General features: G+C 31.2%; 3 protein-coding genes and 1 long non-coding RNA gene across 7 annotated transcripts; all 4 read right to left on the bottom strand.

The window, feature by feature from the left end:
• Window positions 1–951: 951 nt before the first annotated feature.
• On the bottom strand, window positions 952–3052 carry LOC106406222 (protein NUCLEAR FUSION DEFECTIVE 4). Its single transcript, XM_013846844.3, has 3 exons — window positions 2654–3052; window positions 1670–2487; window positions 952–1595 (listed from the first exon to the last, which is right to left on the bottom strand). The coding sequence occupies exons 1-3, from the start codon at window positions 2990–2992 to the stop codon at window positions 1133–1135; spliced, it is 1620 nt and encodes a 539-aa protein (XP_013702298.2). The 5' UTR covers window positions 2993–3052; the 3' UTR covers window positions 952–1132.
• Window positions 3053–7402: 4350 nt separating this feature from the next.
• On the bottom strand, window positions 7403–11473 carry LOC106406220 (CBS domain-containing protein CBSCBSPB5). Of its 4 annotated transcripts, none has more exons than XM_022687414.2 (15): window positions 11178–11473; window positions 10795–10968; window positions 10433–10610; window positions 10214–10346; window positions 9944–10114; window positions 9748–9826; window positions 9514–9627; window positions 9287–9353; window positions 9033–9138; window positions 8879–8937; window positions 8636–8748; window positions 8423–8544; window positions 8265–8350; window positions 8091–8180; window positions 7403–7841 (listed from the first exon to the last, which is right to left on the bottom strand). In XM_022687414.2, exons 2-15 carry the CDS (start codon window positions 10935–10937, stop codon window positions 7662–7664), a joined length of 1641 nt encoding a protein of 546 aa, XP_022543135.1. In that variant the 5' UTR covers window positions 10938–10968; window positions 11178–11473; the 3' UTR covers window positions 7403–7661. The 4 variants fall into 4 exon arrangements, with proteins under 4 accessions (XP_022543135.1, XP_013702297.1, XP_048610525.1 ...); XM_013846843.3 differs by having other exon boundaries at window positions 10433–10613; window positions 11178–11470; XM_048754568.1 differs by lacking the exon at window positions 11178–11473 and having other exon boundaries at window positions 10795–11129.
• Window positions 11474–13688: 2215 nt separating this feature from the next.
• LOC106406223 lies at window positions 13689–16118 on the bottom strand. Its single transcript, XR_001281514.3, has 4 exons — window positions 15051–16118; window positions 14788–14840; window positions 14668–14706; window positions 13689–14540 (listed from the first exon to the last, which is right to left on the bottom strand). It is a non-coding gene; the product is annotated as an uncharacterized LOC106406223 (long non-coding RNA).
• A 1092-nt stretch (window positions 16119–17210) lies between these two features.
• LOC106406219 (probable LRR receptor-like serine/threonine-protein kinase At1g74360) lies at window positions 17211–24403 on the bottom strand. The gene is made up of 2 exons (XM_013846842.3): window positions 24097–24403; window positions 17211–19624 (listed from the first exon to the last, which is right to left on the bottom strand). The coding sequence occupies exons 1-2, from the start codon at window positions 24182–24184 to the stop codon at window positions 17355–17357; spliced, it is 2358 nt and encodes a 785-aa protein (XP_013702296.2). The 5' UTR covers window positions 24185–24403; the 3' UTR covers window positions 17211–17354.
• Window positions 24404–25277: the final 874 nt, after the last annotated feature.

Genomic DNA, 25277 nt, shown 5'->3' with positions numbered 1-25277 from the left:
GGAAGAGCAGGAGCAGCAATTGGATTTCAGAGAAATGGAAAAGAAGAAGATAGAGAGAGAGGGGAGATTTAGAAAAGAGACGCAAAGAGTTGCGTTAAGAGAAGGTTCAGAATCGAGAGCCCCCTGATACCATAAAAGTAAATATATTTCCCTTGAAATGTATGTTGTATACTCTTCACAATATATAGTACAAAGTTGTTGAGAGATCACAGGATATACTCTCGTATCTAACATGAATATAGGAGAATAATATCTTAACTATACGCAGATAGTTATCTCATCTAATATAGATTAGTTAAGCTTAAGGTTATAAATGTTTTTTACCATTTATTAAAAGTAATGTTAAAAATGGTTATTGTAAACATGAAAAGTGATATTATGAATGTTGTATTTTTTTGACAATTTCCCCATATAAAATAGATAGATTAATCGATTTTGAATTATTTACCATAAAATGGCTGTAATAAACAAGAGTGAATATTTTACTGTATGTAATAGTTACTGATTTATCAACTTTTCAATAAATATTTATTATTTTTATAGTATAACGTAAAATAAATAATAATACTTAAAATAATATATATTTTAACATAGTTAATATATTAAGCTACAAGCAAAATATCACATTACACTATAAAATTATTTCTGTAATGTTCTCATATGATCAACTAATGCATTTAAAATATTTTAAATCTTATTTTATAGTTTTTATTTAATCTTATGTGTTACATTTTAATTTATAAAAATAAATTTGAAATATTTATCAGATATAAAATTTTAAAGAATTAAAACGATAAACAAAAAATATTTAATAATACACATAAAGATCAAAATGTAAATAAACACTTCAAATATGAAGTTTTAATATTTAAAATTGTTTTCAAGTTTTTTTTTAGAGCAAAAACATCATATTTAAAGTTATAGAATGTCTTTTCCGGATGCTCTAGACTGTAGAAAAAAATAAAACGTGTACATTACTAACTCTTTAGGGTAATCTTTTAACATTACAAATGAACTCTAGTAAGATTTTGTCGAATTTAAACCAAATTGTAGAATTGCTAACATATTTCTTACAAAAGGCCAAGAGAACAACCTTTGGCACGTTAAAAAAGGTCCACTGTCCACATTATCTTCAAGTCTTGGACACTCGATGAAGCCTCAAGTAAAACGTCCTTGTCCTATAAACAACACTCAGACTCAGCAACATAGCCATTAAACACACCACGGACATGAGACCACACGTAACCGAATAACACACAGATCCTGTGCAAGTGAGTGACTCAGTCTCTGTGGAGGTCCCGGCTTGCTTCCTGGCGTAGTAGTCATATATGTTACTTGCAATCACACCTGAGAACACAAACGACCCAATAGGCAGTGCTGTAATCTGGAAATTGTAGAGAGAACCGAAGCATTTTAGTCCAAAAATGTCAGAGACTGAAGCAGGAGCGATTGCCCAATGAGCGCCATAACCCATTCCTATCACAATGGTGACTACATAGATCTTCCCAGGCCAGTCTATGGCATAGTAGATTAGCCCTAATGACATTATCGCCTGAACCGCAGACATTGCCATTGTTCTCGGAAGTGAGAGTTTTCTTGTAAAGACAAAGAAAGTGATGATTATTTTCAGTTTAAAAAAAAACAATTTGACTATAAACGTTTATGATACCTTATGATTAGCTCAGAGAAGTAACCACCAGCAACACGGCCAAGAAAATTGGAGATGCTGATTAGTGAGACGAATACTTTGGCGTTGCTATAGCCAAGGGAATAACAGATCTGACCAAGATTGTCTATAACCGTTATCCCCGAACCTACACCTAGAACCAGAGACATAAATATAAGCCAGAAGTCAAATTGTCCCAAAGCCTGTACCAATGTGAAATCTTCTCCTATACACGGGGCTCTTCTCTTTCCCGGCGATATGTCACTCCTCTCAATCAAAGTTTTAACCTCATTCGGGTCCACACTAGAGGTTCCTTCTTCGGTCTTCACCAAGGCGGCGTTATTATTACCTGAGAGGAAAACCGATGCAAAAGGGACAAGAACCGGAGAAACCATCAAAACGACAAGAATAGCTCCAGAGGCTGTGGTAACCGTTTGAGTTATATCCACGAGACTCCGAAGTACCAACACTCCTAATAGATACACTGCGAGGACAACACAGAACCCGTAAATAGCCAGGAAACGTAAATCATCGGACCGCGAGCTCGCTCTGCAGCTTCTTTCCACTGGTCTAACAACGAATAGTAGAGCGAGAACAACCAGCGGCGGTCCAAGAGCAACCATGAGGATAACAGAAGAGTCGTGAGAGGGGTTGAACATCAAGTAAACCTGAGTCAAGATTGCTCCGCTCAAGCCAGAGAAACCTTTCAAGATTCCAACAACAGGACCACGGCTCTCTGGGAAGTTATGAATGCATGAGACTAAGGATGCTGTATTGTAGTAGGTTTCTCCATTCGTTCCCACGAAGATAGCTACAAACAACTGCATTAACAAAACTTATGTAAGAAAACATTTAAAAAAAAAACATAAAAAAACAAAATAAATAAAAATAAATAAAAAAACAGGAGTCTTGTTCGGATGTTAGTTATACATCATGTAATAAAAAGAGATCATGTATACAAAATACGAACTGAAAAATTCATCTCACAATCCAAAGAGGAAGATTAGGCAATTGACCGGTGACGACGAGCCAGACAACACCGTAGCCGACGAAATTCTGAGCAGCACCGACGAGCAGAACCGTCCAAGACGGTGATACGTCCGATAAAGCACCGGAGACGAATCCGATAGCGTCGCCGAGGTTCTTAGCGACGCCGAGAAGACCGATCTGTTTCTGGTTGTAACCGAGGGAAGTCTTGATCGCCGGGGACATTGAGCCACCGAATAAATAACCGACGCCGGCGACGGATTGGATCCACATGGCACACACGAACACTAGCCATCGATCGTTGGTTAGAGTCTCCAGTTTGTGACGCCACAAAGCCATAGTCAATGGGGCTTGATATTTTTAATGAATTAATCATTTGGAATAAACTTTTATAAATTTAAATAGAGTGCGCAAATATCCAATGTTCCGAGGTGTTTTGAAACCCCCACCGGGACAGTGAACCAGATAAATTATCGGTCACTAGATTATTAGATCTAGACATGAGCATTCGAGGTTCCAATCGGATTTCGGTTTTATCCATTCGAGTTTTGGTTTTTCGGGTTTATCAAAATCAACCTCATTCGTATTATATAAAAATTTGGTTCGGAACCGGTTCGGGTTCTATCAGGTTCGGGTCGGGGTTAGTAAATCTTCAAAGAACCGGTATAACCTATTGTACTTTTGGGTTCGGATCTCAATCGGTTCTTCGGTTTAAAAATATCTGATTTGTACCTATTTTGTAACTAAAACATAAATGAAATCGGTTCTTCGGATTTAAAATACATGATTTTCCATATTTTAATAGCCAAAACATAAGTAAAATCGATTCAAAAATAAGAAAAAACATCAAACGTGATCATTCAAAATCAAGCGAAAGATAAACATAGTTAGTGATAAAAAGAAAACCAGATAAAGTAAATCATAAAACAAAAAATAAGTTCTCATGAAATGAAATGAGAAACATTATTCAATAAAAACAAAACCAAAATCTAAAAACTTCAAGTATCAACCGCCACATTCCACTATCAACTTTCATGTAACATATAATTATTTTAGAAGTTCAATAAATATTAAAGTATTTTGGATACATATTAAGAATTAAGATCATATTTGGTAGAAGTTCTTTTTGTGATTTTAAATGTTTCGGGTTCTATCGGATATCCATTTAGGTCAGGTTCGGTTCAGATAATACCCATAACCCAAAATACCAAAAAACAGGATCCATTCGGTATTTATGTCGGGTTCGGATCGGTTCGGATTCATTTTTATCAGATCGGGTTCGGTTTAGATTTTCGGGTTCGGTTTATTTGCCAAGCCCTAATTAGATCGACCGCAGATGAACTATGAGTTAATAAATTAATTAAATTTTTATATAATATTATATTAAATATTAGAAAAATATAATAACTATTTTATGTTTTAAAAAATATTTAAAAAGTACGTAACTATAGTTTTCTTTATTTTATTTCATTTAACATACAAAAAAATTAAACTATTTAACATTTTTTTGTAACAAGTTAAGAGTTATTACATATAATAAAAATATATCCAGAATTAAAATTCTTAAATATCTAAATATCTAATGTGAATAATAAAATTAAATTTTAAATCCAAAATAAGCATATAAAATTGTAATTGAATATTGATAACAAAGATAAACTAATATCAAATTACATCAATTAGCTAGTTTTGTTAATAGATTCATATCCAAAATATTATATGATCTTTTTATTTTTATTTTTATTTTTTTAATTCAAAAACTAACTTTTTAATTAGAATACATAACAGATTTTAATAAAGCAACTGACAAAATAAAATAATAATAATAAAAAAATTCGTATTGGTTCAACCGGTAGTTCAACCAGTAACTGGATTCTAAACTTTAACGGGTTTTGTGGTTTTACCAGGGTTTTAAATAATAGTTTTTTTTTCCTATTATCCAAACCAGATTACATACCAAATCACCAAATTTACCGGTTCGACCGCAGATTCGGATCAGGTTTCAAAACACTACCAAATCAAATAGAAAATGTCACTCCAAATATGGTAATGAAATTGAATTAAAAAAACAAAACCAAACCCTCTTTGTATCCTATCTAAAATTTATTCAGAGAATTTTTTTGGCCAAAATTGCAAAATCAAATTTTCTTTCCAAACCGTAAAATTTTATTTCTCACCAAAAACAACAAAATTGTGTTTTTCTGCTAAAACCAAAAAAAATTGTGTGTTTTCATCAAAATCGCAAAATTGAAATTTATCGTCAAAACAACAAAATTAAAATTTTCACCAAAACCATAAAATCGTGTTTTCCCGCTGGAACAACGAAGTTGTGTTTCCCTGCCAAAAATCGTAAAATTATTATTTCTGAGAAAATCAGAAAATTGAATTTTCCTCCAAAATTGTGAAAACAAATTTTCCCTCCAAAGTCGCAAAACCGCAAATCATGTTTTCCCAAAACCACAACCAAGTTTTTCGCCAAAAATAACATATTTGATTTTTCCCTTCAAACCTGCAAATTAAGTTTTCTTGTCAAATCACAAAATTAATTTTTTTCACCAAAGCCTCAAACTGATTTTTTTCTGCCATAACTGTAAAATTGATTTTTTTTTATCCAAAACTCCATAATTGACTTTCATCGCCAAAACAACAAAATTGATTTTCTATCAAATTCGCAAATCAGATTATTTTTTTCAAATGACAAAGTCATAATTTCTGTCAAAATGGCAAAATCATGATTTCCGTCAAAACGCAAAATCAGATTTTTGTCAAAATGTAAAAATTGGAATTTTCTTCAAAATTGCAAAATCAAGTTTTCTACCACAATCTCAAAATTGTATTTTATCTTGTTGCAAACATAATCTAAATATTTTTTTTGAATATTATAATTAGTTCGTTATGAATAAAAGAAATCATGCATTTTTAGTCTTTTTAGTTATTAGTATTCATATATTATTACAAAATAGAAAACAAACAACTTAACCTCTAGATATTGTATCTAGATGAAAATACTAACTACAAAGTTAAACAACATTTGGATACAACATTCAGATGCTGTAATTGTTGTATTTGGATGTTGACTATTGAACTTCTAAAACTTTTTTTTTTTTTTTTTTGTAACATTGAACTTCTAAAACTAAATCGTAAAACAAAATGCAACGTCTATAAGAAACAAAATACAATATGTTCGCTTCTCGGAGTAATTTACGTATTTTTCTCGTTATCCATTTCTTAAAATGGGAATGTGAATCAATGTACAAGACTGGTCGGCAAAGCCGAATAAGTTTTTTTTTGCCTCTAGTCTTCAAATTTTTTGAAGAAAATCACGTAAACATAATCTTCCAAATTTGTAAGACATAGACCCTAAATTTATAATAAAAATAGAAACTAGAATTCTTCTATTTTTCTCATTTAGCTCCAAAACCTAAATTATGTTTGGTTGATGTTACGGTTTTCCCAAGGTTATGTTATTGTTAATTGATAGCAAGTGCAACTTATACGAGAAAACATGAAGCTTCATACTCACACAGTCGCACTCTTTTTAAAAATTGGCACATTAAAATTACACATAAAAAAAGCAGTGTTTTGAAACCCGACCCGATCCGCGGTTGAACCGGTAAACCCGGTGACCCCGAAAAAAACTGGTTTGGATTTTTTACAAAACCCAATATTTAGAAACCCGCAAAAACCTGCAAAAACCCACTAAAACCCGGAATCCAATACCGGTTGAACCACCGGTTGAACTAATAAATAACTTTTTTTTAGTTTTTAGATTATGTTTTATATTATAAGTTTCCAATTAAAAGTTAGGTGCTGTCAAAAAAAAAGTTAGGTTTTTTTTTTCAGTTTTATATTGTGATTTTTAGATTTTGATGAAGATTTTACTATGCCACTCGAAGAAAATGAAGTGAACGATGGTAGAGAGAACCAAAAATTAGTTTATGTGATTTGGTGTTAATTTATTTCCGTTATTGACAATTTATTACAATGATCCTTAACTTTTAGTTTATTTTGAATTTGAAGTTTAGTTTATTATTCACATTAGACATTTAAATATTTCTAATTTTTATATCTTGATTTTTTCAGATGTCATAACTCTTACTTTGTTACATCAAATTTTAAATAGTCTAAACAATTTTTTGATATTTTGTATGTCAAATAAAAATAAAAATATAAAAACTAAAGTTAAATATTTTCTAAATATATCTTAAACATAAAATATATACGTATCCAAACTATTATTTTATGTTTTAAAAAACAATTAGAAAATATTAAACTTTAGTTTTTATATATTTATTTTTATAGATATTATATTATTATATAAAAATATTAATTCATTTTTAATCCGCGGTTCACCCGTGGTCGACTCAGTGACCCAGCAACCCGGTAAGTCGTCCGGTTCAGTGTTCGGGTTGGGTTTAAAAACATTGCATAAAAGATAAAAGATAAAAGAAACAAGAAACCAATTTGAAAGCCTAAATAAAAGCCTAAGTCTAATTTGAAAGCTGATCAATCCAAATCTTAGACAACAGATAGATATGATTTCGTTTTTTTTATTATATCCCTGACTGCAGAGCAAGACAAAGCAAAAGAGAGTCTCCACGACTGATCAGAGGTGATGGATAGTACTATCAAACTCCGGATTGATTATGGAATCGAGCATCTTGTGCATTGATCAGACAAACCCGTGACTGAGTAGAGACAAGAAGAGAAAATGTGTGGTCCCTTATCTGATATGGTTCTCCACATAACAATCAAGCAAGATAAAAATTCATTGAACTTTGAACGTCACTCAAATCATCCAATATATAAACATCAGTGTGAATACAAATAAATGCTTACTTATTATATACAAAAAATGTGTTAAAGTTATAAAAAAAACCAAAAAAATAGAATGAGTAACCAGATAAAAAAAAGCACACAAATAAATGAGAATAGTTAAGACGAAATATGCGTACGCATTGGTTGGCAAAAGCATCCACATTTGTACCTCGCCAAAAAAATGAATCAGTTAATTTGAATGGCGCTTTAGGTATACCAAAACCCCAAGTCCAGCGGCAAGAGCAGCCCCCGCTGCAACTGTCTTGTAAGCGACTGCCCATGATTTTGATTTATCGTACTCCATATCCTCTGTGCTTACACCTCTCCTATGCCCCCTCGCTTCCACGTAGTCCAAGTGCAATTTCAAACCCTGCACCAATTTTAAAAAGCATTTTCTTTACCTCAAAAACCAACTTATGCAACAGAGCATATATATACCTTAAATTTAAAATGATTTTACTATTTGAATCGATACCAAAGTCAAGGAAAGTACCATAACGGTTCTTTAAACCGATCCAAGTATGGATTAGGGTTTTACTTTGGCTACCATATGTCTAGAACCCAAACCGAAACAAGATTGATTGACAAAAAGAATGATGTAAGTATTTTTTTAAGTTACCTTCCAGTCTATTGATTTAGCGTGCTCTACGGCAGCTACAAGATCACCATCTGATGCCAAAATGACTTTGTCATTGTCTTCATCTTCATACTGCACAACACAAAAAGAACATGTCCAGAAAAAAAAACATAGTTTTTCTCTTTTTATTTCTAAAGCTTTCAAACAAATACAAACCATTATCTGAGGCAAGTTGTCAGGCTCAATGTCATCCCCCATCCGTTGTAGTATTGCAGTTATCAGAGTTGCCAAACTATGTGTCTCTATCATTATGATTTAAAAACAGTTATGAAGTGTCTCTGCATAAGTACAAATGGTGTTATGATTAAACGTACCACACATAAATCTATGCATTCGTCCCTTTTTATCTTGTAGTTTGAAAGCAAATGTGTTGGGATATGAGAATGACTTTGTTCCTTCTATCTCCGAAGGTAGTTTAATTGATGATTCGTCTTCACTGCAAAATTAATGATCATCCAACACCAACAGTTTGAGGGACCTAGCTAGTGGTCAAAAGCTAAATGATTTTAAGGAAAATAAGTAAGAACCTCCTCGTTGTTTCATCTCCATCTTCGTTAGGAGACAAAGCCATAGCGGCATCCCAAAAGTTTTGCATCATTGAGTTTGCTGTCTCATTATTTATTCCAGCTGTACTTCCAGCCTGTCCAAAAAGATGCGAGAGTTTAACCAAAACACAACACTTAAACTAATTTTGCTCTTCTTACATATCTTTCTACTCTAAGATTCTATTTACCAACTTTATTTAAAAGAGAAAAACAAAAAAAATCTACCGTGGTAACAGCAGCATGAGTTATGTGGATTACATCAATCACAGCGACAACATCTCCATCTGTGTGAAAGCATTAACATTAGACCCAAATGCTGAAATTACGATGATTCACGTACTTAGATTGGTCATAGTCAGTTTTTGGAAGATTTTGATACCTTTATCTAATACAGGAAGATGAAGAAATTTTCCATTATGCATGATATGCAAAGCGTCAACAATTGCCATATCAACAGTTGCAGACTCTGGATTTTGTGTCATGACCTATAGAATAATTGTAGAAAATAAGCAACTAAGACTAGAAAAGAACATTGATTTCAGGAAGAACTGAAATAATAAATTCTCACATATTCTAATGTAGTAACAACTGAAAAAGCTACCACAAACCCAGTTACTAATGGAGAAAAATTACCTTCTCCACAGCAGTTGTCTCTGGAGGAAGATTTTGGGCAATCACCCGCATTAAGATGTCCTTTGAACTAACAAAAACAATTAGAAACCAAGATAAAAGCTCCATTACAAAAGTTGGAATATGATGTTTTAGTTTATCCAGGGACATATTTTCGTAACCAGAGAAACTAAAACCAAGCATATATTCTCCAGATAAATAGAAATAAAAGCCAATCATGAGAGACTTACGTGAGAATCCCTGCTAATTTGTTCTCAGCCATCACCATGGCTGAGCTAGACTCATATTCCACCATCTTCATGGTTACTGCTAACACCGTCTCTTCCAATCCAACCTTTAAAACTCTGAATGTTTTCATTCCCAACTTTACTCGTTAAAGCTTTGCGTTACTTTTAACAGAAACAAGTATTCAGATCAAAATGATATGAAATATGATAATATAGAGTTAAAGGAGATATACCCACTTTGTATCATCTGGAATTATGGTCGAAAGCAAAGGCTTAAATATTCGTTCCCTAAGTGTTTCCATAAAAGTGTTTGGTCCTGTATTTCAACAAAACACCATCAGCGACAGTCATTTCTATTTAAACACAAGCCAGACAATTTTCAAGCAAGAAGAGAATCGAAAACTGTTTGAGACAATATTTGTAACATATATACCAGCGATAGATGTCCCCCAATTCTTTTCAACACCTTCAACAGCTGCAGCGATGGCCTTACCCTTCTCAACTGATCTTTCCATACGAGCAATTGCATCGTATAAACACTTTGCTATATCAAGAAGTGCAATAACTTCTCCATTTTCTACCACTGGCAGATGTCTAAACTTGCCTACAGTTTCAAATTTCAAGAATTATATAAAAGAAATAAACTATGAGAGAGCAAAAAGAAAAAGAAAAATGTGTGGTTTCTAATTAAGAATTTAAAAACCTTGCACCATCTTCTGAAGAGCTTCCACAGCGATCGTGTTAGACAAAACAAAGACAGGGTTCTTGGTCATAACTTTAGAAACAGGAGTTTCTTCAAGGTTGAGTTCTTTAGCAATAACTCTTGTTGCTATGTCCTTTAACCAATAGAGAGGAACGGATCAATTCAAGCAAAAAAAAAACAGACAATATTTTGAAGCGAAAATGGTAGTAAAATGTATACCCTGTCCGTAAGAATCCCACAAAGTAAAGCATTAGAATTAGTGAGCAGTAAGGCATCAACACGACGTGCAGCCATCCTCCGACATGCTTCATGTAAAGTTGTGCTATCGGGTACGGTAAGTGCCTTACACAACCTAAGTCGCTTTACAGTTCTCTCTCCACTCCTTTCGCCACTCAAGCTTCTACAACGACATGTAAAAAACAAAACAAAAAAATAAAAAAACGAGCAAAAAAAATAAAAAATAAATACCAAGAAGCTTTAGCTAACACGAGTCTTAAGATTCAGTAATGAAATTTAACATTTATAACAATGTGTCATATGACGAAACATTAAATGATAAGTTGGCTTGAGGGGGTGATTACATGGAAGAACGAGAAGAAGTGAGAGATCTCCGTGGGAGGTCAGAGCTTCCTCCTTCATTGTTTTCAGAAGGTTTCTTCTTCCCTTGAAATGACTGACCAGAGAAGGATAGACTTTTCCTTGACGAACCACCTTGATTAGCCATCTCAAATGATCTGACTCTTCTCTTTCAATTTCTGAATTTATATCAGACAACGATCGTCATCAAACTAGAAGCAGATTTTTGACTTTTTCCAGAAACAAGAAAAAAAACAAACAAGAATACGCAAAGATTCCCGTTGAACAAGTATACACAATGAATGATGATCATTTCATAAATAATCGATCCAAAGAGCGATATATTAAGGATACGAAGATAACAAAATCAGCTACATAATAATCGTACGGATGCTATCTCTGAGCAAGGACGCGATCCACAATTTTTGAATTTCCGTATACTTTGAGCCAGCGAAACAAGACAATCAGCCTCAAAATGCCGTTCAACGAAACTGATAATTTCAGGTGAATCAATCAATGAGCACCTGGAAAGGGAAAAAAAGTCGAAAGAGAGGGAAAGCCAGAGCCAGAGGAAATGAAATAAATTAATTATAAAAAGGAAAAGAAAAATAAAAAGGATTGTTAATCAAAGCAGAGATGGGATCAAGGAAGCTCCTGTCCCAAGCAAGAACCTTTGCCAATAGCCTCTCAACTTATTTGGCTCCTCCCCTTACTACTCATCTTTTACTAATATTGTTTCACATACTTTAAAGAGTAAATTAGCTAAATATACTAACAAAGGTGGGATATCATTGAATGGGGGGAAAATGGTAATGTTGGGGGGAAAAAAATTGGAGGGATATAGGGTATGGAGTGTAAATAGGGGAAAAATGGTGTGTAGGGAGTACAATTTCTCTACTTTAAAATAAATTTCTGAAAATAACCATAATATGGTGAATAGTTGTTTAATAATAATTATTATTATTATTACATGTAGTATGTAGTAACTGTCTTAATTAATATTGACAAAATGGGTAAAAAAATTATAAAATTGTAGTGAAAACACAAAACTACAATATATATAAAACAAATAAAGCTCTCAAAACCAAAATCTTTCTGGAATAGAGATAGTACACTTACTACTACTCCCTCCGTTTTATAATAATGTTATATATTTTAAGACTTTTTACACATGTTAAAAATGATTAGTGTATATCAATAAACATCTTGATTTATGTGTAGAAAAATTTATATAATTTTAAACCAATAGTTTTAATTAAAAAAATTCAAATTTACCAATTTATTCTTTTTAACTTATTAAATCTGCATTGAAATTCTTAAGAAAATCCATCTTTGCAAAAAAAGTTTTTTGTCAAAAAACATATGTTTGGAAAGAGAGAGTACCATTTTGCAATGTTAAATAATTTAAAACAATTGTAAAGTGACTTATTGACAACAAACGAAAGCGTCTGCATTGATTATATATATCTTACCCATGTTTCCCTTGGTGGCCTTCACGTCCTTTGTTTATTGAATACTAGATCGTTTTCCGCGCTACGCGCGGATAATTGCTTTATAAATCTTACAATTAAATATCTTGTATGAATATCAGATACTGTACAACTGTTTTGAATTTATAAACTTATTTTGAATCCTAATGGTAGTCTGAAATAGTTGATTTGAAATTATTTTGTTTGTATACATGTTTGAATTTAAAAAAATCAAAATTATTATAACTAAATGCTACGAATTTTCTTTTCCAGTAAAACACTTATAAATATCATTCAAAGTTCAGGTCATCAATTTCTGAATTTTAGTTTTTAAGACTGAAGCCATTTTGAATATGTTTGGTAGTGCCGTACTGAAATTAGTAAAAAAAAAGTAAAAATATATAACATAACATTAACTATAAGTACGAAAATATACTACTATATTTTATTACCATTATTTTTTTTTGTTATATTTATTTTACTTTTGTCATTTGGAATATTTCTAGAGGAAATTTCACTTTTACCTATTTTGTACCAATATTTATATTTACATTGGTTAAATGAACATTTTCAAAAATACACGAGTATGAGGTTTAATTAAGGAGGCAAAATGCAATTATACCTTTTGCTTTATAAATATATTTAACTATTTAAATAAAAAAATTAAAATAAAAAGTAGAAAATATTTTTTTATAGTTTGCAAATTTTTTTTAAATTTGATTTTTTTATAAATATTTTGGAATTTTTTTGGAAAATTGTTTTCCCAAATTTTTTTTTTAGAATTCGGAAATTCTTTCTGAAACTATTTTTAAATTTTTAGTTTACTTTTAAGTATTCACTTATATATTTATTAAAATTATAAACCACATCCTCCAACATCCCATCCCTCAAATGTCAATAATAAATGTGGCGGTGGAACTTATGTTTGGCAAAAGCTTACACTTATGGCAATTTATGTTTGGTAAAGCTTACACTTTTAGCCACTACTATATATATTTTTTTCAAAATCGTGTTTTAAAAATATGCAATCATCATTTTACTTCTGCTTCTAAAGGTATCTCTCGGATTGTGAAAGCAATCTTACTCTAGTATTTTATTGTTGAAAAGAGACTGTATTTTAAATTAAGTGAGAAAGGTTCTTGAGAGTGTTATTTTTTGTCTAAATGTTACAATGTGAAAACTTAATTAAATTTTTTAATTGAGGTTGGCTCGACTAATATAAATTTCAATCAAATTATCTTTGTAACTTAACAAAAGTATTTTGCTGGTATATAACAATAGTATTTTGCTGGTAAAAACAGTGTGATAATCCAACAAAATGAGAAAACAGTCTTATTAAGTCGGTAAATTAAAACAACTGCATATCCTACTGAGTGGGAATTAAATAAAACCCACTTCTCAAAATAGAACGATATAAGTTTCAAAAAATAATAGAAATGGTATTAATTGAATATACCTTTCGTTATGTCGCAACATGTTAAAAATAAATATATTCCCAATTGGACATAACCAGTCTTTTGACGTGGGGAAGATGATCTATAACATTATTTACGGAAACATTTGTTAAAGCACAACTACGACATATATACCGTACTGATTTAAACCAGTAAAGGCCAATATCGATTTTACACTATGCGCGTTTTTGAACTGAAACATGCATTTTACGGACACTAACAAACAACACAATCCAAAACTATTTCTATGTTTTCACAGGAGAGGCAAGGAAATGAGGGAAAGCACAACTGTTTTTTTACTTTTTTGTTTCCATGTTGCCTCTGCTTTGGCGCAAACTCCGGCTTGAATTCTACAAACAGCCATGCCCCCACGCTGGATCTGTCATATCTACTTTCATTGCCAACAATTTCGCCGTGACCATATCATTATTGCATCATTGCTTCGCTTCAGTTACCTGATAGCTTTCTCACGTTTCGTAAGCTTCTCATTGTGTGCGTAAATAAATATATATGGACTTATTAATGTACGTAGACGTAAGTTACACTGATCAAGCAATGTTTTGAATGATCGTTTAGGATTGTGATGCTTCCCTCTTGATTTCCCAAACCTGGAAGGCCATCAGTGAAAAGCATATGACCAAATGCAAGCGTGAGAGTCTATGAGGTAATTGATGAGGCTAAGCGACATGTTGAGTCTAAGAGACAGCTCGAGGCTGTATTCCCAGGAGTTTGCTCATGCGCAGACATGTATCCAGCCACAATTCATAAACGTCATAGTTCACTCTCAAGCAAATTCACAAATGGTTCTATGTTTTCACAAAGATTTTCCTACAATGTCAAAAATGTATTTTTTTTAAAAAAGCATCAGATCGATCAAATGCCCAAAGGCCGGTTAATATCGTTTTAGAAACCAGTTTTCTAGGTAAAGTGTAGTATATAATGCTATGGAACGAACCTGCCTTTCAGTTGGTTCCGTAACTCTTTTGCTATCAAACTACATTGTCAAATTTACAATAAGAATTTTGGAAATCAATCAAATAAAAATAAAAGATATTATGGTGATTATGTAACTTACAACTTCTCTGATTGATTTAGATAAAATGTGTAGGCTCTTCAGGTATTCATGATCTACAGCACAAATCACTCAAATTTGTTACCTTAAAAAAACTGCAATTGTTAAAATCAAACTGACCAAGAGTTCTTCAGGAAATTGAAGACAAAATTCTCATAAGATGAGGAATCATATATACAAATGTCTAAAAACAAATATAAAAGAGAGATCGAAATTAGAGTAAGAGGGTAATGAATCACAGAATAATTTGTGTTTGGGGATCTTACTTGGTTCGCAGTGCAATGTGTTTTATGGAGGTCATAGATCGCTTTGAAGTAGAGTTTATATCGAAAGTTTTGATTTAGGGTTTATATAAAAGGAGAAAGAAAGGGAGGTGAAAGGATAAAATCTCTTATTAAGATATGTGTAAAGAACATATTGAATGAGCTTTAGTGGGTGGTGATAACTTCACATAAACGTTGGCTTTCAGAAGTCAGAAACAATGATCGTGAAGGTGGAGAGTCCAAGACGACTTAAGCGTAGAGTGCTTGGAATTAGGGTTGGGCTGGTTAAAACTGGGCCGTGGTTTATTAATATTATGAACCCACATGAATTGGCCAACGAAAAATCTGTTTCAATAACAAAAGAACGATATGGCTATTTGGAAGCTTCCTATTGGCTAATTTTATAGTCCTATGTGGACACCCTGAACATTGAGCTTATTCTCCTTTTATTATTGTTAGATTTATTTATGGTTGATCAAATTGTTTGTTTGGACAACGGCTATTTGTCGGTTATTACAACGACCGTTCATGTTCTCCCTCTTGATAAGATAGTTGTTTCCAAATTCGATGTTGGAGTGAAGCAGCGACTGCATAGTCCATCACGTTGTTGGGAGTTATGGACCGCTGCGATCAGGGCCGATTTTAGGCCAAGCCAACAAAATATTTGTTTCAAACCTACAAATTTTTTGAAAAATATATATACATAGACTCCAAAATTTTTATTAAAAAAAATTCAGTCCCAAAATTATTAAAATTATTATTAACATCTATAGCCCCCAAAATTTTAGGGCCGGTCCTAACTACAATGAAAAACTAAAATTTAGAAAGGAGATTATCATTGTGGAAGCACTGTAGCTAACTAGTTAAGGTTTAAAAGCTTCTACACTTAGGTCTGGGGTTCGAACCCCTGACTATGCAATTTCTTGCAGATTACAGGAAATCCAGGTTTCAAATCCTGGAGAGAGCGATTTATTAATGCAGACTACAGAAGAAAGATTTACAAGTAATCTTCAACATGGTGCAAGTAAATCTGGTTATGAATGAATCTTCGTAGGACGGTTCGAATCGTCTATGTAATCTTTATCATAAATGTAATGTCATAACAAATCAGCGAAAAGAGATCACTTTGTTGGAATCTCATCTGTGATTAATCTTCCAAATGATAAAATGCAGAAAACATAGACAACAAGGAGAAGCGACAAGATAAGGGAGTTGTGTATAATTTACTGTTGATTTCTATAGTTAGACCATCTCAATATTCCATTTTAGTAGAATCTCGATGGATTTGGTTGCCATAGATAATTGTAAAGCTCGTCGGATTTGGTTGGAGGTAGAGATTTTGGAGAGCTCGTGAGAGAAATAAATTAGCTCTAGAGACAAAATTGTATTTTTTCTATTTAAAACAAAAAGTAAATGTGGTTAATTTTGAAAGAAGGCATTTTTGTAAAGTGGCACTAAGAATGTGGTTGTTTAACCAATTTCTCAAGAAAATATACTTGCAATTGTTTCATTTTGAAACTTTAACAATAAAATGTATATAATTTACACACACGATTGATTCGGCGCTAGGCCTTACTCGACCGCATGCGTAACGCCCGCCGAGTTTCCGAACATGGGTTAATAGTAACTACATACTTAAAAATCTTGTTATTAATAAAGAAAAATTATACATGTCATAATTATTATGCCATATCATCATTTTTTAAAAGTTATGTTATCATGTTTGTTGAGATCGAATATAGCGATGACATATATTCAAATCAATTGAAAAATAATGTTTAGGGGATGAATGCGGTAATAACATGTAAGCATATTTAAAAAAATTCCATTTTGAAATAGTGTTTAAGAGATTTTGTATTTTCAGAGACTATTTGTGTAACTGTAATTTTAAAAGGTAATACCCATCATCACCCAGAGATAATCCTGTAGGAAACAAATGGTCTTTTTTTTCTAAGAATATTATTATGGGAAATTTTCATGTTTACTGGTATTTTCTTGGGAATTTCCATGAGTTCATACTTCATAAGTATATGTCGTTACTCAAAGTGAATCTTCCCACTTTCGTGAAAAAATCAATAAATGGTGACAATTCGATATTTATTCAATAGCTTAAAAGCAAAATATTTAAGAGATTCTGGGGGTGTTAGTGTGTTACTGATGGAATTGATGGATAACTAATGCTGGATCATATCTTGAGAGAGGATAAATCTCCTTGAACATACTACTTATGTAATCATTACATATACTTATGAACTCATGCTCTTTTTTGCTATGTGGAGGAATCCAAGAAGGTGAGCTGATATGATTTTAAGACAACATACGTTTCGCAGAGGCGATGAAAGCATTAACGAGGCGGAACCATGCCCGATGCAAAGGACAATCAAAGTACATAAGTGCCGCAATGCCTATCAGTGCAGCCACATAAGTTGAAGATGTACTCCAATAGAAGACGGACATGTCAATAGTATCTTCATCATCTTCTTCTTCTCCTTTTCTTTCATTATCTGGTTCCTCTGAGCTAGTGTTGTTCCCTGATCTATCGAAAGAAGTAGGAAACTGCAGCAGCGGATTTCCGAGAAAAGATGCTTTCTCAAACGTTGAAAGTTGTCCCGACACAGGTATCACACCAGAAATGAGAGGGTTGTAGGAGATGTTGAACGTACTCAGCTCATTCAAGTCATTCAAGCTCTTGGGAAAGGCTCCTGAGAAATTGTTCCAAGACAGATCAAGATTCCGCAGGCACTTGAGATTTCCGACTTCTTGGGGAAGCTGGCCTGAGAAATTATTATGGGTAAGGTTGAGGAAAGAAAGCGGCAACTTCCCTATCTCTGGAGGCAGTCTCCCTTCAAACTCGTTGAAACCCAAATGAAGCATACTCAACCTCTCCATCTGAGAGATGCTTGCAGGTATCTCGCCTGATATCTTATTCCCACTGAGCTGAAGATATGCTGGTATTTCAAGTGTGTGCGCCATGAGACCAGCAGCGCAGCCAGGAAAGAGACCTTCCCCTTCAAGAATATGGCGCCATAGGCTTCTACAATTCTTTTTCGTAAGAATTGCGTATATAAACAAGAAGGGAGGGAACTTTACAGGAATCCATCTCGTCAATTCCATGCATTCCCCAGTTGCAGCAATAATTATGCTGTCATTGCTCTGCCTATTCACTTCAAAGGTTGGGAAAGGATTGCTACCCATATTAGTCAATTTAGGATGAAATCCGCCAGAGAGCTTGTTGTTTGCCACGTTAAACCACAAAAGGCTCGTGCAGTTTCCAATCTCTTGAGGGATTTCTCCTGAGAGAGAGTTACTGTCAAGCATTAACCACAGAAGAGATGTCAACTTTCCAAATGAAGCTGGTATCGAACCGGTCAGCCTGTTAAAGGAGAGATCAAGTACTTGAAGCGCCAACATGTTTCCATACTCATGTGGTATGCCACCGCTGAAGTTATTATAAGCAAGAATCAAGAACTTTAAACTCTTGATCTGGGAAATTTCAGCAGGCAACGTGCCAGAAAAGTTGTTGAAGCTAAGATCTAGCCTGTAAAGATTATGTAGCATGAAAATCTTGGAAGAATAGATTCCTCCAACGTATGAGTTTCCATGCAGAACTAGATACTTTACTTGAGTGAACCTCCCGAATATTTTTTGTATATCTCCTCCAAAACCATTTCTACTCAAATCAAGAAACACCAAGTTGCTCAACTTCAGGAGAGTTTCCGGTATGTCTCGAGAAAATTTATTGTTCCCCAAGTACAAACCTCTGAGAGAGGATATGGAGCCTATCTCAGCTGGTATGCTCCCGGTGAAGTTGTTTCCCCACAGATTCAATTCACTCAGATCCTGACAGTCTGAAACTTGTCCTGGAAATTCGCCACCAAAACCATTCTCAGACAAATCCAACACTCGCAAAGTGCAGTTCCCCCTGAACACTGAAGCTGAGATGTTCCCGGAGAGAACATTTTCAGAAACTGAAAACTCCACCAGCTTTCCCAAACGAGCCCCTATCTCTCCACTGAATCTATTGGTACTGAAGTCAACGTACTTCAGATACCGGCATCCACTAAAGATGTTGTCGATTCTACCCGTTAATTTGTTTGTCGACAGATTTGCAACAACCAAGCTGTTGCAGAACAACGGGAAGCTAGAGTGAATAGTGCCCGCAATCCTATTCACTGATAGATCAAGAACCTCAAGATTTGATAACCCCGTTAGGTTCAGCTCTCCTTCAATGATATTATGAGAAAGATTCAGATGCTTTAGCTTTTGACAACGGCTCAGGTCATATGGTATTGAACCTTCGATAGTGTTCCTCGATAAATCGAGATATGTGAGCTGAGTTAAAGCGGAGAAATTCCCAAATAGACCACCGGCGATGAGGGACTCGCTTAGATGGATCCCTATGACTCTACTTCTCTGAGGTGTACATGTGATGCCTGGCCATTGACAAACATCTTGCTCCTTGGTTTTCCACGCCGTGTACATTCCTCCGTTGGTTGGGTTGTGAGATTCGAGGTACACTTTTAGCTCTATTAAGACTTCTCTATCACTGTCCAGAGAACCTCCCGCCACAGCTATGGCTGCCACCCAAGATAATAAAAGCACATAAAAAAAGAAGCAAATTCTTTAGATAGCTATAGAAATGCAAAAACAATCATAAAAGATGTCATTCTGGTTTCTATAGAATGTCTAAATGTCTTTGACATGTTCGCAAGCAAAGGGAAATTGAGACTATTCATAATGTTTTTAAAACTGGACTTGAAACTAAACCGAATAGCTATTTTGAGTACTGATTTAATATACTCCGACCGGGTGAATACTACATTTAACAAAATATAAATTAGTTATATTTCAGATAACAGTATAATTTTATAAGTAAATATTATACATAATTATAATATATATCTATATAAAATAAAAGCACTGTAAAAATATTGGATTAGATAAAAAAAATTGAAATAACTTATATTTTGACATATTTACCTACAAAGTTGTATCCAATAAATATTTAAATAACCAGAATTATCTAATTGTAAAAATATTTAAAACCTTAATTATAATGAATATTTTTCTAATTTTTTTGTTTAAAAAAAATAAAATTTTGATTATTTTTGTTATTTGGATTTTGGTTGTTCTTTTAGGAATATAAATATATTTTTAGTAAGATTATTTATGACATAATATCTCTTTTTATAATTAAATAGATAAAATAAAGTAAAGTATCGATTGGCTAAAATTACATAAAAGAATATAAATATAATATTTTGAAATCTCATGCACATATATTTTATTAAAAAAAATTTAAAATTAATTATATTTTTATTTGTTAATATTTTATTGAGGTGTCTTGCAATTTATATGTATAAAATAAGTAAAACGTTGCTATATTGGTTATTAAAAATTAGACTAATTCAGTTACTCATTTTGTTGGTATATTGAGTTACATGTATTTTCAAATTGAAGTATAGTTATTTTAGATCCTTATCGATCAAATCAGATTAGTTTTATTTATTACATTTGTTCAGTTCTTCCTCTTTGTAATTACAGTTTCATATTATTTTTAATAATAATATATATTTTCATTTTTTAAAATTTTAAATAAAAAATAAAGTTATGATCAATAGAAAGTTGCAAAAAGGAAAATAACCAATAAAATTTTGAAAGTTCAAGAGTGCATATTGATATTTATAATAATTAAAGTATTTTGTAAATTTTCCGTAGTTTATACCTTAGATCTATAAAAGCTAAACAGAACAATATTTTAAATAATATTAAACATAATAATATAGATTTTCTTAGGTACTTTTATTATGAGTATATTGAACTGTACAAATATATATAAAAATAAAAGCAAATTAAATATTAAGTAACAGAAATTTGTTGTGGTAAAATATAATATTTTTAATTATTTAATGGAAATTTAATTATGGAAAAGTACATTAGTTTCATAGGGAAATTACATGTTTACCACTTTTATGGTACCACTTTTCATTTTTACCACCACTAATGAGACATTTTCAAAAATATCTTATTTATTAAGTGGTAAAAGACTCTTATGCCCTTGTTATTTATATATATAATAAATCATTATTTAAATAAAAAAATAAAAATAAAATAAAATAAAATAATAATTTTTTTTATGTTTTCGAATTATACTTTTTCAAATTCGAACTTTTCTATAAAACTTTTTTTTTGAATTTTTTTTTTCGAATTTTTTTTTTATCTTTTTTTCAAATTTCTTTTTGAAAAACGAAAATTATGTTTGAAACTATTTTTAAAAAAAATTTATATATTTTTAAGTATTTATATATTTATTAGAATTATAAATTTCACATTCCAAAAATCCTACCCCACCCCTCAACTCTAAACCCTAAGTCTAGATTAGTTAACCCTAAAGATATAATTGTATTTTAACCTTAATTAAAAATGAGGGTAAAAGTGATTAGTGTAAACATTAAAAGTGGTACTATGAATGTGGTATTTGTGGCAATTTTCCTAGTTTCATTTTTAATACAAATAGGATGTATTTTTTAAGTATTTATATATTTATTAGAATTATAAATTTCACATTCCAAAAATCCTACCCTACCCCTCAACTCTAAACCCTAAGTCTAGATTAGTTAACCCTAAGGGTATAATTGTATTTTAACCTTCATTAAAAATAAGGATAAAAATGGTTAGTGCAAACATGAAAATTGGTACTATGAATGTTGTATTTGAGGCAATTTTCCTAGTTTCATTTTTTAATTCAAATTATCTAGCTTAAAACTAGTTCAAATGAAAACATGTTTTGTGATTTTTTTCTTGATAAATCATGTTATACAAGTAAAATATTGTATATATATATTTTGTTGTAATTAAAAATAATTTTCAACTAAAGATCATGGAAAAGTAATAAACATCTCAATAATACTAATTATAAGTATTTTTAAACAACTAAAGATTTTAAGTTATGTTATTTTAATTTTTATGTAATTATCTAAGAAATATATATATATATATATATATATATATATTAAAATATTTGTATTTCTTTGAAAATATAATTTATGTTGTCTAACAATATAAGATTATGTTTTAAAGAGAACATTATTTTTTGTTAGTATCAAGATTATTTTTGCTCACCATTTTTATGAAACTACATTATATATAAATATTTTTTTTAAATGTCTTTTTAAATTTTACAAATGTTTCGTTTTATTATATATGTTTTTTTGGAAAATATAAAACTAAAATAAAAATCTAATTAACAAAAACTACTAAATAAAAAGAAAAATAAATTTAATAATAGTAATTAGATGTAATATTCCGTAATTCATTAAAGGTATCATGTAATTAATCATCATAAGAATTAACATAAGAGCGAGACGTATGAAACTGACTTCTCAAATAATATTATAAAGATTTCATTTTTATAGAAAATAAAATATAACAAATTACACATTTACAAAACTAAAACAACAACCAAACGTAATCTAATTAAAATTAAAAATATTTGTATATTAACTCAGAAAAATAACTGCAATCCAAAATATGCTAAAAATAAACTGTTCAAATTATATATATAAAATTTCATGTATTGTTAAGAAAATAAATTTGTATTTATAATAATTTTATTTATTTATATATATATTAGTTATAAATTAAGATCAATTTTACAAATAAATGAAAATTAAATAATAATTAATGACGATTGTTTAGTTATTTTGTACATATTTTATATGCGCATGAGCACGGAAAATCACATAGTGAATAATAATTTTTTCAAAAAAAAAGATTAGACATTTCAAATTTGGCTAGATATACCAACACAATATGACAACTACAAGATTATTTTCTAAAATGTTTTTGTTGAAAATTTGATTCCTAAATTTTATTTGTACCTATTAGCATACTTTTCTGAAAGATCATCTAATATAGGAATACAATTTAGGAATCAAATTTTAAACAAATACACTTTAGAAAAATCATGAAAAAAACGTTTTGGTACCAACTGAATCTGTTCTTGGAAATATTTTTGAATCACTTTTGATAACTATTTTCTAATTTTAAATAAACATATATTTATTTTTTATATATTTATTTCATTTTTAATAAATATTTATTTTCTATTTTATTTACTTTCTATTTTTTTAATGAATGTTATATTGTAATTTGTTATGTGTTATTTTGTAATGTTCTATTTTGTGATAACTTTTGTCTTAATATGCTATTATATTTGGTGCTACCTAATGATAGTTCGTTTTTTTCTTTTGTTAATTCAATTTTGAAATTCAAATTTCATATGATTTAATTTTATTATTTTGTGTATATAAAATCTTTTTTATAAAGTTTTAGCTTGGTTTAAATATAATTTGACTAATTATTAGCAAAATATATTGAAGCGTTAAGAAAATATAGAGATAATTATATTCTAATTATAAAGCGACCAATACAATTGTTATAATATGCATATTTAAATAAATTATTAATTTATAATTAAAACAGAAACATATTTTTACACAGAATTTTCTAAAAAATTGTTATCTTATTATCTTATCGATTTGTGACATATGTTAAACCGGACCAATTCAGAATCAGATAAATTTATTAATTTATAGTTTTTATTTATGGAATATTAGTTTATAGAATTTTACTATAATTTTTTCATTACTCTATTTGTTTATTCCAACATTGAATAGGGTTGAACTAAAACCTAACTCCCTGATCTTAGAACGTGAGTCAACCGTTCGTTTGGTTCATCATGTTCATAGGTTTTTAACAGGTTTTTTGTTGTTTTTTATCCGGTTTGAAAATTTTAAGTTTTTGAGTGAAACCTAACCCGATCACATGTGGTCCGACAGCTGGGATGGTCGGACTTAAAAAGCATATATTGTTAAACCAAGAATTACGAGAGTTTAACTTCATCACCTCGGTCACTTCAAGTACGCAACACCAATCTAGAAATATAATGAAGTAAACATGAAAGAAACAGGTACCAGAAGAGAAGAAGCAGATACCAGAGCAGGGCGCGCAATATGAACAAAATAACTAAAAGAAAGTGAAGAATTACCGGTGATCAAAACAAAGAGTAGGAAAGAAACCAAGCTAAGTGATTCACAATCCTGATCTGCTATTATCAAACGGGTTACTATCTTCATTATATTTCAGTTTGGTATATTGTCTCAGCAAGGACTAAGTGTATATATTGGGAGAGAGGAAGAAATTACGAGAGACATCTCTCTGAGAAAATACTTTAAAAAATTGTCTAGAGTCTCTACGTCTCTGTGGCTAATATTTATTGGTTATAGTGTTTTTATTTTATTTTAAACTTAAACACAAAAAAAAATTATATTAATACTATATTCTATATATAATCTTGCAAGAGTATCGGCTTAATACAATACTCTAATTGTTTTTTCTTGTGATATCGAAAGACCATTATTTTACTCAAACAATAAGGTATGAAAAAGTAGATCAAAATAGAACAACCAACACAACAAAGTTTCATATGAAAAGATTTTGCAGTCCTAGTTAAAGAATTAACAACTGTATTTTGATCTTGCGGTATATATGTAAGATATCATGGATTAATTTTTTTTTGTAGAATAGATATTTCTTTTAGCTTTGTCGAAAATTTTGGTAAGACATGCGGTTCTTTTATTGTGGCGATCAAATCTTTGCAGTTCGATCCAAAGTTTTGGCAAAAAACTCCATTCTTCTCGAGTTTTTTGTACTCATAAGTTAGTTTTGTCCAGACATGTTTTTCCAAATCCATCAACAACCATTAAATTGCGATATAGAAGATCAAGAGCCATTCACCAAATATATATTTTGTAAGCATACAACTTGTGAAACAATAATATATGGTGTTTGCACTACTATAGTTTTCTGTTGCATTCGCGACAACTAAATTTGGCATTTTTTTCTGCATATCTGATCAGTTCTAGTGAATCCATATATGTTTCTTTGAATAATTTATCATTTCTAAATTTTGATGGATGCCAAATTATCAATAGATAATAATCTTTATCCAGTTCCAGATTTTTAGTGCTTTTCTGCAATATTCTCTATTGGTTTAAATGAATGGAAATGCGGAGACAACATTTCACATCGAAAATAATACAATTTCATAATTTATAAAAGGCTATTTTTGGGGGGGGGGGGGGGGGGGGGGGGGGGAAACTATGGTGATGATAGGTTCGACTGTGGCGGTAAGAATTTAACTGTAGGTAAGTTGGTTGTAGCTGTAAA

Source organism: Brassica napus, chromosome A2, assembly GCF_020379485.1.
Source record: "Brassica napus cultivar Da-Ae chromosome A2, Da-Ae, whole genome shotgun sequence".
Classification (NCBI taxonomy): Eukaryota; Viridiplantae; Streptophyta; class Magnoliopsida; order Brassicales; family Brassicaceae; genus Brassica; species Brassica napus.
Note: the sequence above shows the minus strand (reverse complement) of the source record. Positions and strands in the feature narration are given on the sequence as shown.

Bases quoted from the DNA above. Each gene is read 5' to 3' on its own strand.
- LOC106406222 (XM_013846844.3), bottom strand. From the start codon at position 2,992: ATGGCTTTGTGGCGTCACAAACTGGAGACTCTAACCAACGATCGATGG. The intron at 2,488-2,653 runs GTGAGATGAATT...TTGTTAATGCAG, and splicing joins CTAATCTTCCTCTTTGGATT to TTGTTTGTAGCTATCTTCGT. The intron at 1,596-1,669 runs GTATCATAAACG...TGTCTTTACAAG, and splicing joins TTCTCTGAGCTAATCATAAG to AAAACTCTCACTTCCGAGAA.
- LOC106406220 (XM_013846843.3), bottom strand. From the start codon at position 10,937: ATGGCTAATCAAGGTGGTTCGTCAAGGAAAAGTCTATCCTTCTCTGGT. The intron at 9,139-9,286 runs GTAATTTTTCTC...ATTATTCTATAG, and splicing joins AGACAACTGCTGTGGAGAAG to GTCATGACACAAAATCCAGA. The intron at 8,351-8,422 runs GTACGTTTAATC...TCATAATGATAG, and splicing joins AATGCATAGATTTATGTGTG to AGACACATAGTTTGGCAACT.
- LOC106406219 (XM_013846842.3), bottom strand. From the start codon at position 24,184: ATGAAGATAGTAACCCGTTTGATAATAGCAGATCAGGATTGTGAATCA. The intron at 19,625-24,096 runs GTAATTCTTCAC...CTTGGGTGGCAG, and splicing joins ACTCTTTGTTTTGATCACCG to CCATAGCTGTGGCGGGAGGT.